Raw genomic sequence first — 20,045 nt, 5'->3', positions numbered from 1 at the left:
CTATGTTGAGCTCGCTGATTAAGCAATGGCTCTTCTCTCCATTTCAAATGACAAGCTGCCAGGGACTTTGGTTTTAAATTGTGCAATTAGTGATCTGGCATGCTTTGCTTAGCTTCAGACTCAAATCCCAGTCCAGGGGCTCGCCGAAGCACAGTCGACAACACATACTCCAGGAGCATTTGTCAGACAAATTCATCTGAGCCTCCACTTCCACTCTGCTCTCTGAGCACACTAACCTCCCTCAAATGTCAGCCAGAGTATTTACCGTCTCACCGGTGGGTAAACAGTGGTGATCCGCGTTAGCTAGCAGCAGATTTACTGGGATTCCTCTCAATCAGAGCAGATCATAATTCACTGTTTGTTTACACTTGTGGTTTTTGTACAGATGCACAAAATGATGTCGAGTAGGCATCTGCAAAAGTTGTACCGCTCCTCATATCCAAGGCGTTAAAGATGATCTATATCCCCGCAGTCATAAATTACAAATATATTTACATTTACAATATCCACCTAGGACTGCTACAATAAATCTACATAATCTTGTTGGGTTTACTGCAGCAAATATATAATTTTTTTCTTTCATTTTAGGTTGCACAACTACGAACCAGCCACCTCCTGATCATTATGTTGGCTCAAACACGACTTATATAAGATAATTATTACTGTACTATATAAATAACCTCAGCTTGGATAATATTGAAAACAGCTTAGATAATAGCCTTAATATTTAATTCCCCCCCTTTGAAGTTGCAGCTGAGTACATTGAAAGTTCAAGAAGAATGTGGTAAAATTCCTCATCACCACCAAGATTCATTTGAACATGTATTTTTAATAGACTCGTCGTGTATGAGTCGAGTTTCCACTGCTCTGAGAACTGCTTTCATTTCAGCACTAGTTTGTTTCATGTCTAACGCCGAGCATCAGGAGTCTAGCATCTGACCAGCTGGGATTTAATGTGCCTCGCTGATGGATGAAAAACCTGCTAAGTTGCAGAAAAAATGAGTGTGCAACTTCTTCCTCCTCTTGCATCCAGAAGTACAGCTGGATACTAGATATCATTTCTCTGGTTGGCGTAAACGACAGTCATCTGCAGAACTGGCATGATCTGCCATTCATCACTGCTGTATTTGCTGTGGTAATTAACTTTTTAATGCTGAGCATTTTAATATCTATTACAAAATAGCACTATTTTTTGCCGCTTCTCTTCGGGGACACAACAAACACGAGACGTTAGACACATTAGGATGCAAATTTCCCCCTGCAGCTTTTGTTCTGTCGCAGTAACAACTGTTTGATCGCTGTAGCAAGAAGAAGCAGCCAAACAGGATGTTTTGACATTTATCCGCAGCAGACCCGCGCATCAGTGGCGAGAAGGAATACAAATGGTAGGAATCATGGCCTACAGTATATGTCGCAATTTTCAGTCGAAGCCTTCAAATCTATGAGAGTGATTTTACTGATGATCACTCCTCTCCCTCAGGAACAAGAGCTGTAAATGTTAACAACACCATTTTTAGAATCTGGCACAGGCTGAAATCCCATCTCTCTGCCAATATATCTTCCTGCTGTTTGATATGTCTTGACCCTTCGTCACGGGCGCTGGTGGAAAGTAACTTGGTGCATTTATTTAAGCACAAATTGAAGGTACTTGGACTTCACTGTATCTAGGTATTTTAATGTTAATTTTTCTTTATACTACTATTTTTTTAATCTACCATATTCATCTGACAGATGTTGTGTCTAAGGATTTCAAAAATGTGGATTTTTTTTTTTTTTAATGTCATTTGATAAAATAAAATGAATTGTTCCTGAGAAAACTGTCCCAACAAAATGTGAAATAGTTGGAGTTACACTACATGCTACAGCAATACAATGTCTTACACACATATTTATCAGTCATCATACACCATAATGCATTTGCTGCAGGATAATATCCACATATTAACTCCACATTTATGATTTTTTTCAAGCGTAAAAACCTAACGTTAGGAACTACAGTCAAATTACTTTTTGTCACCACCACTAAGCTAACACCTGCTAAAGGTGTGATGCGTTCAGAAGTCTCATTAAACCATTTGTTAGCAACTTCCGTTTTAAGACACATAGAAGCTTTCCCCAGTGGGGTATTTACTGACATACTTGATGTAAAAGAACAAAATGTAGAACATCTCTTAAGCTTCTGTTAACCCAACTCAATCATGTTAAAAAAAAGCGTTTACTTTGTGATAAAGAAACCAGAAGTGTTCAAATTTCAATAATTCCTGGGTTTTAGGAATAATCCCTGCACCATTCTATATAGATAAATAAACGTGACCATTATTGAGTGAGGATAACAACATTAGATTGAATGTTGAATATCAGTGGGAATCACAGCAGGTGTTTTTTTCACGATGCCATCATGGCCCAAATGGCGCTGATCACATCAATTCATCTTGCGGCTCACAACACAGACTATGATGTAATAACCCGAGCTGGACTTGTTTCCTCCTCATGGTCCCACCATGGCGCTTTGCATTTCTCCCAAAGCAAACATAGCAATTACAGGCGCTGTCAGTCACTGTCAGATGTGGCATCGGTGATCAATCCAGCCCATTGGACTCAGGACATTAGACATGAACATACATGCAGGGGAGTTAAATCCTCCCCGAGCTGCCCCGGCCTGCTGTTCAATCAGCTTCCTCCACTGGGATCCAATGGGAATCCATTTTGTGTCGCGCGTTGCTGTTTATCTTGCTACAGCTCAGGCAACATCTGTCCAGTTCAACCCACAGAATTCTAAAACTATTCCCCTTCATGCATACAAATCCAACATTTAAAAACTGGACAATGTTTTTTGTGTTTAAAGTCATTCTTTTGTTTGTTTGCTCATCCTCATTCCATTAGTTAACTGCCCAAATGTGGTAAAGTCAATGGTTTTGATGAAATATACATTTATCCCTCCAATTGTCCAAAAACACCAAAGGGAATGTGATGTTTCGGTATGACTCCCTTAGAATGGCAAATGAATGCCTTCTTTCATTGACTGCCATGTCAGACTGAGCTTGAACAGCAATGCTACTAGAATGCATCGCAGCAGCAAAAAAGGAAGTATTGTCCAAATGTAATATCACACTTGTAGCATAGTTTGTGATCTTTTTGTAGTTTCCAAAAATCCCATGTACTTTTATTTATCCACAGCAATTGTAAAAATGTGTATGTCAATCAAACGTTGACATTGGAATGTCACTATCTATTTAAATCCACAAAGAGACAGCGACAGTATTTGTTGTTACAAAATGTTTCTTTCTTCTAATTTGCTTTTTTACTGGAAGGGCCTTCTTTTGAGTTCAAGCATTTTTGGCCCGCTTTGCTGGCACCTTTGATTAGGGAAATTACTCACTTTTAGAATGAATGCACTGCATATTCAAAGCCTTAAGATAACTTATTATGCTAATTCCCACGTTCAAATCTACTGTGGCATTATATACGCTTTAATTTTCAAAAAGTGCTTTATTTTTGATGAAGCACATCCCATTCCAGCCGAGTCTGATTGGTTAGCTGGATGGCTCTTTTGTGATTGGTTACCCGCTTAGAGATTTGTCGAAAATGTCCTGCCCCTTAGCCTCCATCACGTACAATGTGTTGGAGCACTAGCCATAATGTCACTTTGTTCGAAAAAGTAAACAAAGGAGTCCAATGGAGGCGTTTCAGGCCGAGGGGTGGGAGTGTGGGAGATTCACTTTAGAATTGGAGTCTTTGCAGACCATTTACATGCACTAAAACCTATATAACAGACTGCAGGAACAAATGTAACAATTGGTGGGCAGTGTTGAGATATTTGTGTTGTCTCCCTGCAGTAATAAAGGGGACTACATGTAGATAAACCCTGTCTATCTAGCAATGTATTTACATTGAATAATGAGAATACACATTCACACCTGTCATTACAGAGCATTTCAGCTTTCAAAGAAATGTGGTTTGGCCACCATTTAAAACACTTTAAGACCCTACAACGATCCAACTGATAATGTTATTGGAATGTGAAGGAGCAGCTTTCAGCAACAGGTTTCTCCTCATTATTTAACTGCAAAGAAGTAACGGTGGGACATTCGGGTTCATCCTGTGACAGTTATGCCCCTCGACCCCGAGAAGTGCTCGACACGCCCCTGCCTGTTAGAATCAGCAGGAAATCAATAACTGAAATAGAAGTATAGAAGACAAGTGTGCGGACCAGAGGGATACATGGCAATACATGGTCACAAAATAACTCGCGGGGCAGATGGATGGATCCTCTGAATGGAATCTGAGTTTTTCCTTTAAGAGCACAGAGCATGGTGTCAAACCTCTGAGGATAGAAAGGCATAATAGCCCATTCTTAACTTCATTTCATTGTAGCTTCTGTGCATGTACATTATTCTCATCCGCTCTCGCACAGCACAACAAATACAGATCTATAACTACCGTCTCCGGTCTGGAGGGAACCGGGGGGGAAAGGGCTTTGTTCGGCTACGGGTCCCCGCCTGCATGGCTGCGCCGCTCACTCCGGCTTGGGTAAAGAAACAGCCATACACACTGACCTCAGAGCTGTTGTTTAATCATCAGGGCATTTTAATGGCTTGTCAGAGTAATGAAATATGGTTGGAGGCTACCTGGTGCAAACATTACGATAAATCCCTCTCACACAAGCCTACGCAGTGCTTAATGGTTATAAATCATTACTTTGGGGAGAGAAAAATGACAGCTATTAAAATAATGAATGGGATGATTAATTTTTCACATTAAAGATTAAAAGCTATGAGAGGTATCATCAGATATTTGAGCCGCCGTAAACGTTTGAAAGTGAGAGCTTATTTTCCGCACTTTACGACGCCCTCCGTTTCTTCACTGTCATCCAAGTTTCTGCCCCTTCTTTTTTTGTACCTCTCTTCTTCTCTGTGTGCTGGCAGGGTGCGCCCGCCGACACAAGCATTCCTTACACCTAATTTGTGCTCTTGTAAAAGTGCTCTGAGGAAAAGCCTTGAAGAACACTCATTGCTCGAGGCAGTACAGGACCCTCTCAGCCTCTCTGCAGGGGCTCCTCAAGGATCACACCGACATTATTTCATACCTCTAAAGCTGTCATACCTACAGCCTTTCACAAGAAGAATATGAAGAGCCGGCCAGAGGTACTTTGCCTTGTTTCTTGGCCATTTTTCCCCCGTTGTTCTTGTCAGCTTTCCCCGGCTACATCTGTTCTTTCGAAAGCGATCGTTGATTAGTCAACTTTCTGCTTGGAAATGCATGTCGAACAAAGACAGTATATAATAACACATGCTCACTGAGCTGGAATAAATCCCCATGTATAGACAAACCATGACAAGCTTGCTCTCTTCGTCAGATGGCTCCCAGGAGAAGGTGTGTTATTGCACATGGATTCCTAATTCAGCGTTCACTTGCAGGGGTTGTTGTTCCGACATATATCACCCAAATTGCCAGGCGAAAGATTAGCGGAGAGGAGCATAATTAGAGCATTAATAACCATACATGTTAGGGAACATAAGTAATTGAGTTTTTTATGATGAATGGGAATGTAAACAAAAGGCAGGAGAGTGAGCGGTTCAATTAGATATTGCAAAGCTGGGCTGTGCCTCAGCAGAGAATGGAGGATTCTCCCACTGTTGGCCAATTATTTCTGTGTTCCCAGGCAATGATAGTATTGCTTGTCCATCTGCAGCCTTCAAAGGGATATTCAAATTGTCTCATTGAAGCAACGGCTCCATTTGTTGGCAGAGAATAAATTGTTGGCTCAAGTATGTTTTCATCCGCTGAGAGCATAGCCAGGTATTTGTGCAGCTAAAGTTATTTACAAAGTGGTGGGAAATTTAAACGACTCCTCTGGCGTTTCCCTGTGCCTCCTTTTTTTTTGTTCTTTCTTTGATTTCGGCTTTTTGTGCGCATGTGTGTGTGGTGTCTTTTTTTGTTTCCATTTAACTCGCTGTCACTGGAGACACGCGTGACGGCCGCCCACTCCTCCTTCATGTTCTTCCAGCTCCCTTTTGCTGTCTGCTAATGATCCAGGGACACCAAATAAAGGGCCACTGAAACAAAATGGCCACCTTAGCTGCCCACTTATATCTCAACCCTCCCCTCTGGAATCAATTCTGACATTTCATTCTGCCCTTATAGAAGGTAATGGTGCATTCAGAGGTTGTTACCGATAATGTTGAAACGGCAATGCTTGGTTTCATTGGAGAGACGTACTGTAACCTCTGCAGGAGGATGGCTTTAGATCCTCTGCCTCTCTTTTCTTTCCCTTCCTTCTTATTGTTTTGCCTCTCATGCTGAAAACGTGGTGTTTACTGGCTCAAATATCTCCTTTGGCACAAGTGGGAGCAGCGTTTTTCATTTTGTGTTAACACGTAACCAACCAGTGTTTGTATTTTCCTCCCACTCTTGTGTTCACACAACATGAAGTGAAAACAGCCTTTTAAGTCGGCTAGTCAATACACTGTTTCTAATATATTATTTACTGCCTATGGGTAGTATATCAGAATGCGCTAAACAACTGTTTCGGTTTCTCAGTCATAATCATGTAGAGAGAAATCACAGACCCAGATGTCTGGTGCTCATTTTAAAGCATTAATGTTTTCCTCTGAGTTTATGTAAAATTCATCCTTCCCTGTTTTATTTATTCCCTCGTTTTCACAGCCTCAACAATTAGTCAATTCCCAATCAACAAGAGAAAAGAAATTGCTTTTAATTACTTTTGATAAATGACAAATTGTGTTGGCGGCTCCCTGCAAATGCTTAATCAGGTGCGGGGCGGGGTAGGAAGGCGTGCACCGGGAGAAGGGATTTCTGCTGGGATGAAATCAATGCGCTTTCTCTGCGGTTCACCGGCTGGGCTTCTGGGCAACAGCCAACCCGAGGCCTGCGAGGATACACAAGTCAGCAGAAAAAGCAGCCGCCGCACTCTGAGGCAGAGGCATGCTGCTGTATGTGCCGTATATGTGGGCCGTAATGCTCGCTCACAAGATTAAATGTTTGCAGACGTTGATGCAAATTCACATTCAGACACAATCAGCCACACAATTAGTCACTCTGACCAAACTAATAACATCACCGGCAGATAATGTTATTACTTAAATGCAATAACACCTGTCTAAATGTGTATAATAAAACCTGGTGCGTAACGTAATTAGAAAAAAAAATACATTATTACCTTTCACATTGCTATAGTTGGAGATACGTTTTTACACATATTTAACAGGAGTACAAGTGTTTTGAAAACAGCTTTAAAGAATATTTCGCTATACATGTACTTAGCAATAGCTAACTTGTTAATAGCCTTTATGCTAAGCGAGGATAACAACATCTTGATTTCAGCTCTACACATTAAATATGACACCTGTTCTTGTTCTATAATTCTACGAAGGAAAGCAAATAAAGGTTTATAAATGTTGAATACAAGTCGGAATAATTAATACAGGCCGAGTCTGGCATTCCCAGTATTATCAGCAAGATGTACTACAACATGGCGTCTTGTTTATTTTAGGGGCATATTTGTTTTTATTGAAATGAACTAACAAACAAACAAACTAGAATCAGATGTTTTTATTGTCATCATGTACAATTTATTTTCTTCTCTCTGTGTTGTTTAAAATAGACAGAAATAAATTAAGCAGTAAAATCAGCAGAGAGAATAAAAGAAATTGAATGTTATTTACAGGTAAAGGTACAACAATTACAGATTGTGGTTGGGTGTTAATAAATAGATGCTAAAAAAAAATCAGATAAATGTATCTTTATATTAATTTATTGAGGGTCTGGGATGTGTGTTTGTGTGAGTGTCACATGACTTGGTCTCTGTGAGTGTGTGCTCACCATCATTGTAAAGTGAACAGGGAAGGTGCATTGGGCACCACAGCTCTAGGTAAGAGGCTGTTCCTCACTCTGTCAGTGGGTTCTTATTATCCTCGCACTTCACCTCTTTCTACACTTGCCTGTGTTTTAAGACACAATGTATTTCTTTGTCTTCCTGCAGGGTTCGTCAGCACCTGTGGCAGCAGCAGCGAGTAGAGTGACTCAGCTTCAGCCGACCGGCTTTACCTGTACATGGAGACCCCCAGCTGGGCAGGTCAGTCTCTCAGAAACCCCCTTTAAACCCTCATGTCCTTGTGTTGTGCTCTGTAGGTCCTGTCTGTGTTTGACAGACTGGTGGAAAAGCTACCCCGGTTGTATTGGTCCAAACTTGACATGTTGAATGTTCTATCAGGATCTGAGAAATATCCGGAGAACAATCCAATCAAAGTTATATTTTTGGGAATTCCTGCTTCTTGAAACTTCTTCGACAACTATTTAAAGCCATATCTAGATATAAAATCCATCTAGACGCAACTGCATGGCCTGCTTTCTCCATCACTTCACTTTAAAACCTAGTTTGGTAAATGGTCATTGTTTTGGACATCAAGGCCATTAGAAACTTTGTTTTTAGTTAGGGTTAGTGCTAGGTTCAGGGGCTAGGGTTTGAAAATGACTGAAATTGTAAAACGGACCTAATCTAATGCCCTTATCACCAGGATAAGAGTGGCTGTTCCTTTCAAAACAACACAACTCATATTACTTTATTCTGATTATAAACTGTAGTAGTAGTAGTAGTAGTAGTAGCAGTAGTAGTAGTAGCAGTAGTAGTAGTAGCAGTAGTAGTAGTAGCAGCAGCAGTAGTAGTAGTAGTGGTAGTAGCAGTAGTAGTAGAAGCCGTAGTAGAAGCCGTAGTAGTAGCAGTATTAGTAGCAGTAGTAGTAGAAGCAGTAGTAGTAGTAGTTGTAGTAGTAGTAGTAGTAGTAGTAGTAGTAGTAGTAGTAGCCTAGTAGTAGTAGCAGTAGCAGTAGTAGTAGTAAGGCTTGGTTAGGGTTAGTCATACATTACACTTATTGAGTCGGGGAAATTCATAGTTTGTTTTATAATGTTTTGATAACAAAATAAACCCATGTTTGATTTCTAGTAAACTAAAGAGTTTACTTGTGCTGATCTCCAGTGACTTCTCGCTACAATGATGTTGAGGTGTACTTCAGGGTGTGTCAGTACACCATGACATCACTGTTGTTGGTGATGTCAGGTACAAACCAGCAGTTATAGTATGTGTTGCACACTTTAAACATGCTTTAAAGCATATGTTCACTCCTTTGAGGACTCTTCCATCCACCAATCCAACGCCCTGCTTCTTCCGCCTTTGCTCTTGACAGCCAAAGGCCATAATTCACTCGAGTGCTAGAGCCCTTTGTCAGTTAAACATAACAATAAGTTGTTTATGGGTTAACTGATGCTGTGGTTCTTCTTGGTAGGACATTCTATTTTGTCCTTTTCTAGATGTTTTCAATTCCATGTCCACTCCCCCACATTTGGAAGTGAGACAGTTTGGCTGTTTGAGTGCTCCTGTTCTCACCTGGCTCTGCACGAGAAGCCAAGCGCTCACGAGTCTTAGGAAACGGCTTCACGCCCTCTCGCTGCGGATGCACCCTCACTGTAATAAAGCCTGTATGTATGCACGCCTTACTCTCCCCCTATTCGGCCATATTCTGCTAATGTGTGCTGGTTAAGTAGCGGAAGACTAGAGAAAGACTCTTATCCATATGCCTGAGAGCCCAGGAGCCGGCCTGATCTCTCCCCAGATGGAGTCCTCTGTTTCCCCGCCCATCCTCCGTGGAGCCATATAGCAGGTGGCAGTGAGGATCAATGGGCCAACACCATTACCTCCTCTCCACTTCACATCTCCAGCCCCATCTCCGGGGGGGGGGGGCCCACGGGGCAAGCGCCGCATCTAGCTGCCGCACACCAGGAGAAATAGGGACGTTTTCCATTAGTCTAATTGCTCAGTTATAGTTCTATATTATTGCCGTGATCACCACTGTGGCTTGGTAATGATGGACCTCCCGTGCCCCCACGTATAGCTGGTGGGTGTTATGTTTCCCCCGTCACCACCCATTGAAACTACACTTGCAGCGGGTGTAGGAGGAGAGAACTTAATGCTGGGAAGAAAACCGAATAATAAACAACCCAAAAAGAGAAATGGCTCTTCAAATGTGTTGATGTAAGAGTTTAATCAAATAGCCTCAGCTATTTACATTCTCAACAGGTGCAGCATTCGGCTGATTTATGGAATACACACTGGAGTTCTAGTGCTTGTTCACTAAAAAGTGGCAATATGGGGATAATTTGCAATAATTTGCTGCTGCTGTGGCCACTGGTTAAGAATGTTTATATAATCATGATATAATAATAAGAAAAATGAAAATGAGTTTTTCCCGCAGTCAAACACAGCTCACGAACTCACTAAATGATAATTGCATTCCACATGCACAGTATTACATTTTACCCTCTTACTTGTACGGCAAATGAGGGAGTATTATTTTCATTTTAAGGCGATATGACGGTATTATTCCCACATCTGAGAGGTACAGTAGAAGGTCCCCCCGCCTCATCAGCGATTACATGAGAAGTCTTCTATCAGTCAGCTGATGAGGTGACGAGTATAATTAATTCATTTACCCTCAAAGACTCTGCCTTTCTTCTCTGTTTATAATATCCTATTTGCATAACCTAGAGTTGGAGACATTGGGAAAGCTTTAGTCCGAGTTTCTAATCCGCGCTGAATTGTTCACAGCTGACCTGTAGTTCTCCCCACAGGTCAGCACATAAATGCTGCTTCCTGTTTTGATCTCCTCCTACTATTGTTGCTGATTATCTCGCCTTTTTTTCCTTAGAAGGAGAAAAATCCTTGGCAGTAATTCCTTTTTTCTCTTTTTTTTTTAATACAGGTATAGGTATTGATCTTAGCCTTTGCTGCAGGGGTGTATGTTCACTTAAAAGGAACACTGATGTAGCAGAGCTTATTAAACAAATAGGCCAGAGAACAAGGCCACGATATATGAAACGCTCTGCTAACAAGGTGTGTAATCTATTTTAATCAGATCATATTTTATGAAACAAGGAGAAGGTTGAACTTAAGTAAGAGAGAAAGATGGAGATACTGTGGGGGTTGAGGGGGTTGTATTTTGAAATTGGATGTGACGGCCAGGGAACATGACTTGATTTTACATGCATGGCTTTATAATGAAGCCACGCCAAGTGGTCAGTTATAGTTAACTTTAGGGGGGAGCAGGAGCCTTGCTGTAATGGGAGGCTAATTCGGGGCCCATAACGCCTTGACAAGCTGCGGAGCGGAGCAGGAATATGGATAAGGATGTGCGTTAGAGGCTCCGGGGCTGAAGCACAGGTCTGTATGTGTCTGCAAATTGCCGGGTTGCCTGAGGGTACAACAGGGTCAACAGCGGCGGAGTGTAAACAGACATAAATACAATCCAGGAACACACTCAGTCACACAGAGAGACTCGCTGACTCCCTCAAAGTGTCGCGCAGCGGTGACTTCATGTTGTCATCGCAATTCAGGCCATGATCCTTTTTATATATCTTTATACTGGCGAGTGTTTTCAATCACGTTTTTTCTCGCGCCATAAATTGTTTCAGATCCTGTGACACTAGACTTGGTTATGAATATATATACACTACGAAAACCTTAGGAAGCTCCACTAGTCAGACAAGGTAATGGATAGAGATACTATATACTGCTCTTGGAAGCACCACTTGTTAGCCCCGTATTTTAACAATCATAAGAAAACATTTAGCACAGAATGTCTGCCCACAGCGCGGAAAAATACTTTCAATTTGAGTTTCAACTTGACAAACAGTTCCAATTCTTCCTGGAAAAAATCTGCTGTTGTGAATGATTACAAAGAGATATTATACATTGCTCAGTTAAGCACCACTGTAAGAATATCTAGATAATATTTAACACTTAATGCAAGTTTCAAAGTGAAATTGACAGCATTATATAGTGTCTGTTCATCCTTAAAATAAATGGTAAATAGTGCGGGTATTAATAGATATCAGAACAGATGGAGATATAGCTGAATACTCACTGCTCTTTGAAGCACCACCTCTTTGAAAAGCTTCCTGTGGACAAGGCCAGGGAAATTCCCCGGATATCAGTCACAGCGTTACAAGAAAGCGTTTAACACAACAACGTTTAATGATTAAAGGTTGTATTTAGTCCCCTTTTTGTTGTGTTGTGGTACATTGTGATATCTACATTATTTAAGGCTTTTAAACCCCTCCGTACCAGCTCGGGGGGGTGATGAGGGGAAAGGGGAGGAGGAGGAGCAGAGGGAGGAAGAGGAGGGGTGCCTGCGTCTTTAAAAGCGAGATGGAGTGAGGGAGTGGGGCGGACGGGCGGCTGGCAGGATTGTGCTGACGGCAGGGCTTTGGTTCAGAGCATGCCCATTAGAGGGAGCCATAAATCCTGGGCTCTCTGGGCCGGGCTGTGTCAGCAGTCCACTGAATGAATTGATTTTAAACGCCACTGAAAAAAAGAGAAAGTGCAACGAGAGAGAGAAAGAGAGAGAGCGACTATTTAATTCACCCTCCGCCAGAGGCCCACACCCCGTTCCACCCCGCTTCTCAAGTCAGGACCGTCGTTGAACAAAAAAAAAAGGGGGAGGAGAGAAGTCTAGAAACACTGTCACCAGCAACAAGCCCAGGGATACGCGCGCCCCCCCCCCCCCGATTTAAACAGGAGGGAAACACACAAACCAAATACATAATATCAAATTCCATACAGCATGTGTTCTCTTCCACCCCTCTAATTCCCCCCCTACTTTTATATCTCCGCACGCGAAATGACGAAATGAGACATATCGTAAAAAGAGGAAGAACAAAAAAAGGCGCAGCTGCATTTGAATTTCAAATGTGTTGGATTTTGAAATTGATGTATGTGTTTATTCATTTACGAGCAGCATCCATGTCTGCATGCATTTATATATTATCAGCAGCAATGAAACGATGCATAGGAAGCTTGTAGCCCGTCTCTCTCCCCCGCATGCCCCCGCCGCCGCTGCTGCCGTATTGTGTTCGGGATTGCAAAAAATATGTCTGCAAACAGACACACGATAAATTGTGCATGAGGACCGGTTGCAGGCGGTCATACTCTTTTCATGTAAACACATTTAGTATCTGTACTAGCTTTGTGTTTGTTACACTTGTTTAGACCCTGGCTTTGACACTGCTCTGTCTGAACCTGTTGGAGTGTCTGCAGACTTGATAATGGCGTGTGAGTTGTCTTGTCTTTGTATAGCTTTAAACAGTGCTGTGTTCAACAGGCTGCAAGGCAATGATGATAAGTACACCTAACTTGTGTTAAACCTGCGATGCATCTAACTTATAGGGAAAGGGAAGTGCATGTTAAAGGGGCCTCATTATGCTTTTGAGTTGTTCTCCCAATCACTGAAACGCCTTCATTGTAGACCATTGTTTAATTCCTTAACATATTAGGCGCTTTCACACCGGAGTACTTTTCCCAGGAATAGTTCCGATAGTTCTTGGGATTTTGCGTTCACACCAAACAGATCTGGAACTAGAACCTAGTTCATGTGAACCTTTTCACCCCTTGTCAGTCCCTGCTAGAGAGGTGGTACTTTCCTGGGGAAGAAAAGGTTCCAATTTCTGATTGGCTGTGCGAATTGCAAACCACGCCCGTAAAACTTGGAAAAGTTTTGTGAAGCCGCCATTTTATTTGCTCGCATTAGCATTATTAGCATTAGCCCAGCGCACCAACGGAGAGAGAAAACCTATGGCAACACAAAAGAAAACATGGGAGCGGTGGAGATGAGGAGGTGTCGGCATTCTGGCGATTTACTCGTAAGCCAGTCCCCAACTCCGGGGACTTCCGGCCGGGGACTTCGGCTGGCAGTATACACCGTGAAGTTGTTTGCGGCCTGCCAGTAAACCCAAAGCAGAAGAAGAAGAAGTGACAAACGGCTTCATTTGCGTAATCTTCCCTCAGCGACTTATTCCGGTGTGAACGCGATCTGCTCTTTAGTTCCATGAGGGAACTAAGTGCTGGGAACTAAGTACGGCAAAGTACTTCGTGTGAAAGCGGCTATTGTATATGTTTTGCTAAGGGGCGGGACTTCTCTAGGAGATTGACTTATCACACCAAAGCCAGCCAGCTAACCAATCAAAGGGGACTGGGCTCTGGTTTCAGACAGAGGGTGAAAAGAGGTGCTGCAGCACAGGAAGTATGAGACAAATAAAGAGATTTTTGAATAGCATGTTACGATGTCACAGTAGAGGCACTAAATACAAATATGAACCTGAATGTTTGCACAATATGGCCCCTTATGCTACAGTGAATGCTCAATCAAAATACACTGTACTCACATTCCAAATCAAAACACCTATGTCCACCTGAATCAAGACATAAACTATGTTGATACACCCCTGTGATCAATTAGTACTGCAGTATGTATTACACTGATGTTCTGCCAGACTGCTTTTAAGGTAGGGACACATTTGACTACGTTTTATACCCTGACGTAATGTCCACCAACTCCAGAAAATAAATATCTGGCTTGCAGCTACATTTTTCACTTTCTGTCTGTCATTAGGCGCTGGGCAGATAAAAACCTTGCTAAAAAGGCTAACAAATCTGCAAACCCATTTTCTTTGGGTTCATCCTTGGGACTAATTTCAATCATTAGCAAGATTATTGATTAGCAGAGCTTTAAACGCTGTGACTCTTAGATTGTAGTGACAGTTAGCCTGGAATCACTCATTTGGAAAACAAATCTGCAACAAAATCTGTTTTCCAATATGAAATTATATGAAGAGGAGGGGGGGGGTTGAATCTGGGGGGGAGAGAGAGTGGGGGGTGCAGCGTCCTCTCCGGCTCATTACGCTGTTTAAAGAGCCGGCGCCTCCGAATCACCTGCCCAGCTCCACGCTTCAAACAAGCTCAGCCACCAGGGATCATACATCAACTTCTCCATCAGTCCCCCGGCTTCACTTTCTCTCGCCACACGCCTCGCACATACAACACATACAGCCAGGGTGGAAAAAAAACGGATGGCAGTCGCCGGTTGAATACTGATGTCACGCCTGCTACAGAAAGAATAACAAATGAGTCACAAACCAGCCTTATGTTGTTATGGATGTGATCATGAATTTAATTGAACGCTTCCAGTGGACTTGCAGCATCCGAGGCCCACTTTTTTTTATTGGGCCTCGACATTCTTACTGCATGTCTCTTCCGCATGTAAAAAAGTACACTTTCTCATGCCTAATTACCCACAGGCTAAAGCATTAAGAGGACTCGCTGCATATTACTGTGAAGATTGCGAAGATATTTCACTTTGAAAAATGGCAAAGCACACAGGACTAAGGGCTTGATTACAAGGAGTGGGGCACACAGCCTCGACATCTTCCTCCCTCATTTCAATTATGGCTGACTGGAGGCACGGTGCTGCCATCGTTCTCAAATAAAACTAAAATATGATAACGCTGAAGTATCAGGCCCAGGACCGCTGCACGCCTCGAGCCATGTGAGCCGCAGATACTCGGCACGTAATTACAACATTTGCCAATATTTTTTTGACGGGATGTTCAATGTAGATATGAGTGAAGAGGGGAGGGGGGAGGCATGAAGAGCCTTCATGACACATGATAAAAAGCACATTTCATTTGGTTTTCCCTATGGATAACATAAGACATGCCTGCAATACGGCTGCCACAGCTCTCCCCTACGCGAAAGCGTTGGATAGCGGTGTTATTTTTGAGTTGTGAGATCATTACTCATGTGTAAGATGCATGAGCTAAGATAGAGGATCCGCTGTCATAACAGAGGACGGCGAGCAATGGGAACGCCGGAAAGAGCGTGTCGTTGCCAGTTATATGTTCCGTGAAAAGAAAAAAAAGCATTCCTGTGTTTGAAATAAAACCCTGTGGAATGGCATCTCAACAACACAGCCAGCTGAAAGGAACGAGGACAGAGGCATTTGCTTCTTAGCATATTCCTTTATTCAACTCGTGTGCCCTTTTAAACGCTGCCCTACGCGACCCCCTACAGCTGGAGGGGATGTGTGATGTGGCCGGTTTCTCACCGTGACGCCCCAACAAGGTGGATCTCCTCTGGTTCCCGGGTCCCTCGGTGGCCTCAGCTCCCCGGGCGGCCGCGCTCCGGCCTCCGTCACGTCAGTGTTAGTAACAGTCCCGTGTGTTCAGTGCAACGCGGGGTCAACGCATCCAAAGACCCCGGACTTTCTGAAGGAAGCGGCGTGTCTCCCACCAAACTGGGAGCATGACAATGCATTTTAATCGACAAGAAGATTCACAATACATGTAATCTATCGTAGCACTTTATACAAATGTTCACTGTTAATTGCTTTGAGAATAGTCCCGGTTCAAGCACCGTGTCAAGCTTTGAAGATGAACAATTTAGAAATGAAATTGAGCAAAATGTTTTAATGTTTATAATATGTGTGTTTAGGGACCTGACATCTCACAGACTGATTATCTCGTTATAAGTTGCTTATAAGTCTCACATGGCTTTGAGGAGCCCCAGATGAATTGCTGGTGGCAGTTAAAAATAAGTATTAGTTAGATTCAGCATTTTCTTCTTCTTCTTCTTTTATTTTGAGGAAATATAGATTCAAATTTAAAGGGAGAACATCTTTGAAGACTAGACTTTATAATTTCACCTTCTAAGAAATAGATTGATGCTCATTTCTGAAGTATATCCAACATTGTTGAATATTATTCCTTATTTTATGGATTGAAGAACATAATATACCATTCTTCCGCTTTGATCCTGTTTCTTAAAAGTGAAAAAAACAACCATAACCTTTCTGCTCTTCCTCTGGCATGGTTAACTGGAGTCTTTAGAGCCCTTCAGATGAAGATTCTCAGGCCCCTTGTAGTTGTTTTTGTACGTCTTTTTTTATTTCCTGGACAGTTGAAGTAGCACCAGCACCTGCTTTTCAAAGTGAAAGAGGAAATGTTTTGCAGAGGGAAGAGCCTCTGCAGCAAAATCAAGAAGAATTCCGCCCCCTTCACTCGCCACAGTGTGGGGGATTCAATCAAAAGCGTGCCCTGTGACCTGTGCTCCGAGAAACAAACAGCCAGCAGAGTCTCCAAAGACCAAAGCCATCAGAGGAGGGCGGCTTGTGTGCAGCTAAATCGTGGCACCTTTCTGAAAGCTTCCATCATAGGAAAATTGTTAGTTGTCGCAGTGGAGAGTGACTAGCATGGCGGTACATTGATACATTGATGCAGTGAATGCCTCGGACAGTGCAGTAAAAGTGCTGAGGTTGAAATTAAGCTGTTATCTCTGGCATGTATCACTAGGGAGGCAAGAAGCAGTGGTGCAAAGGCAGCAGCCTGTTTGCTTTACTGTTATTGCCTCTGCACGTCCTTCCTCGTCTGACTCTCCCCCTGTCCCGACATTTTAAACGCTACTCCAAGTTTGTTCATCTTTGATGTTTTGGAAACGGTCAGTACTATTTCAAAAAACATCAATCACCTCTTAATTTTAAATCATTTCATTATTATGCTTTTTAGGCTTTACCACTTCCTGTAGTGTGATATATGTTTCTGTGCATGTAAATGGTCTTTTATTGTAGCCCTTTGTTTACTTCCGTAACATAGTGACATCACGATGTAACACTTGCGCTTATATTGGCTAGCGCTCCAGCACATTCTACACGATAGGCAAAGGGCCGGGACCTCTCTAAGTGGTTGGCCAATCACAACAGAGCCTTCCAGCTAACCAATCATAGCAGACGTGGCTCTGGTTTCAGACAAAAGGTGAAAAGAGACAGTTTGTGCACTGTTAACATGTCAAAGTAGAGGCACAAAAGACAATTATGAAACCTTGACATTAGCATCATTTGGCCCCTTTAAAATAGACATAAACATAAAACCTCTCCAGCTTAACACCTTAACTGACGGAAATCAGTGTGATTACCAGAAACACACAAGTACATTCGGTGGACTGATACAGTCTGCCTGTTACACTGTGAGAAAACCTCATGATTTTCTTTCTTTTTTCTCACCAAAAAGAGGAATTCATTGGCATCTTAGAAAATGGGTCAGTTGTGTTTCAAAAATGAAAAAAAGTTAGTTTTGGTGAAATGTGTGGTTTAACTATGTATTGTTTTCTACTGGAAAATGCAGCTCATTAGTGTTTTGTCCCCATTTCTGTCCTCGTATTACGAGGAACTTGCAGCAGGAAACAAAACAATTGCATCGGGGTCATTAAATCGTGTTAACCAATGTTTCCCTTTTGTCTGTATATGTTGGGTAAACTGTCGAATCTGTAAATGATGGAGAGAAGACTACTTACCATAACATCCCATAATAGTTTCCTTTATTTACCTCAAGCGGAGAGAAAGGCCTTTATCGCTAATACCCTGTTTAATGTTTCATGCAGACTCTTTTCTCTCCCCATTGTCTTGATATTATCAGTACATTGCTGCAGTTCCAAATCCATCTCTGCAATAAATCCCATCCTACTTATCACAATATCACTTTAATTTAATATTTTATTCCAATCACATCCACTCAGATATGTTTGAGGTATTTTTAACAATAAGCTGTCTTTCCAGGCACCATTCCTTCCCTTGAAAGCTTTTAAAATCAAATATTGTATTTATGTTTTGCAAAGTTTAACTTTTTAAACAATAACACTTGTATTGTGTAGCAGACTGGGCTCTGGTTTCAGACAGAGGGTGAAAAGAAGTGCTGCAGCACAGGCAGTACGAGAAGGCACAACATACAAATATGAATATGCAAAATATATCCTCTTTAATTTGATATCTTGGTTCTGTTGGTGACTTTCTTCAATGTGTCTGTTCATTTGAACATTTATAGCAATTAGTTTACGACAATTAGCAGAAAGAGGGCACTGTTATGTCAGTGCTCGCAACAGTGAAGTAAAAAAACGACTTTTCTCTAAAGACGGCGCTAACTTTCACACGACTTCCACTTCAGTGGCATGAGTTAGAGGATAACAGACTCATTGGCATACCATATCATTGAGGTAGGCAAATGTATCACAATTAATTTGACAATGATGTATTAATGTTCAAAATGCTGCACATTGCACCTTTTAAAAAACAATTTCAATGCATATTATCATAGATTAGACAGTGAGTAATACCCCCAAGGCACAACAAGTGTGGTTGATGTGACAATGCAAGATAGCAATCAACAAATTGGTCTTTAAAAGACAAAGCCCAGATACCGCCATTCGAAGTGTGGATCTCTGTGTTTTCTCGACACGTGAAGGGCATTATGTTTTCCGCATCCCTGAGATAAGTTTGCTCGTTAAAAGTTCAGGACGCTCGTACTTCATATTTGTCTTCCTCCGGTGCAGTGAGTGAGGGGAACATAGGTGGAGGTGCTGGTTCTGTCACGCCACGTTGACACCCCCATGAGTAATCTGGTGCATGATAAACAGAGGGTCGAGGTGTCACGGGAACACCTCAGCGACTGGCACAAGGGTAATTACTCTTCCGGCGTGGGTGCAACTCAACATTTTTGAACCTTTTCTTTCTCCAATCATACTTGATGGATTGAGTGGAAGAGGGCGATCATCTGGTTCTTAGCAGGCTCACTGAGCGTGGTAGGCCTCTGTTGATTAATGATATCTGCTGCAAGTCACCAAAAGCGGAAATTAAGTATTTCTGTTTAAATGTAACATTTGTCTCCTTTGCTGGTGTTGAGAAAGGCATTTGTCAAAATCCCCGGGCTTTGGAGAAAGGTGGATTTCCTCTGGGAGCATGCTGGGAATTACTCCCTACTTTCACATTAATGGCATTCAGTGTTTCTATTTTACTCCTTGAATCTACTTTTCACCCTTTAACCTTTGAGACGTATTTTGAATATGGGATCGTTGCTAAGCTACGTGGCAGTTTACGCTGACTTTTCCAGAAAGGCGAGGAATGACCTTGGCTGTATGCAAGGAAGTGATTCCTGATGGCATATCTGTCTGTGGTGGGGCACATGGGAAGGGTTCTGGTGGTTTCACTGGTTGAGTTGGGTTACCACTTGTCCTGATGGCAAGCCCTGCCGTGCTGGAACAGAACAGAGCCCGGCTCCTGAGTAGACTAATGGGTACAGGGCCTGGCTATCGTCCAGTGCTGCCCCAGCCTGCCTCTCCCGTCGCTGGGATATCATTACCTCCAATGTGTTACATC

At 42.3% G+C, this 20,045-nt stretch overlaps 1 protein-coding gene across 5 annotated transcripts in view; it reads left to right on the top strand.

The window, feature by feature from the left end:
- The window catches only part of LOC117451610 (RNA binding protein fox-1 homolog 3-like), a 480,467-nt gene that overhangs the window by 274,765 nt on the left and 185,657 nt on the right, over positions 1-20,045 (top strand). For all 5 annotated transcript variants that reach the window (XM_071203963.1, XM_071203962.1, XM_071203959.1 and 2 more), the window contains exon 5: positions 8,003-8,095. In XM_071203963.1, coding sequence (XP_071060064.1) covers positions 8,074-8,095 — 22 coding nt within the window. In that variant the 5' untranslated portion in view covers positions 8,003-8,073. The remainder of the gene's footprint in view (positions 1-8,002; positions 8,096-20,045) is intronic.

Source organism: Pseudochaenichthys georgianus, chromosome 8, assembly GCF_902827115.2.
Source record: "Pseudochaenichthys georgianus chromosome 8, fPseGeo1.2, whole genome shotgun sequence".
NCBI lineage: Eukaryota > Metazoa > Chordata > Actinopteri > Perciformes > Channichthyidae > Pseudochaenichthys > Pseudochaenichthys georgianus.
Note: the sequence above shows the minus strand (reverse complement) of the source record. Positions and strands in the feature narration are given on the sequence as shown.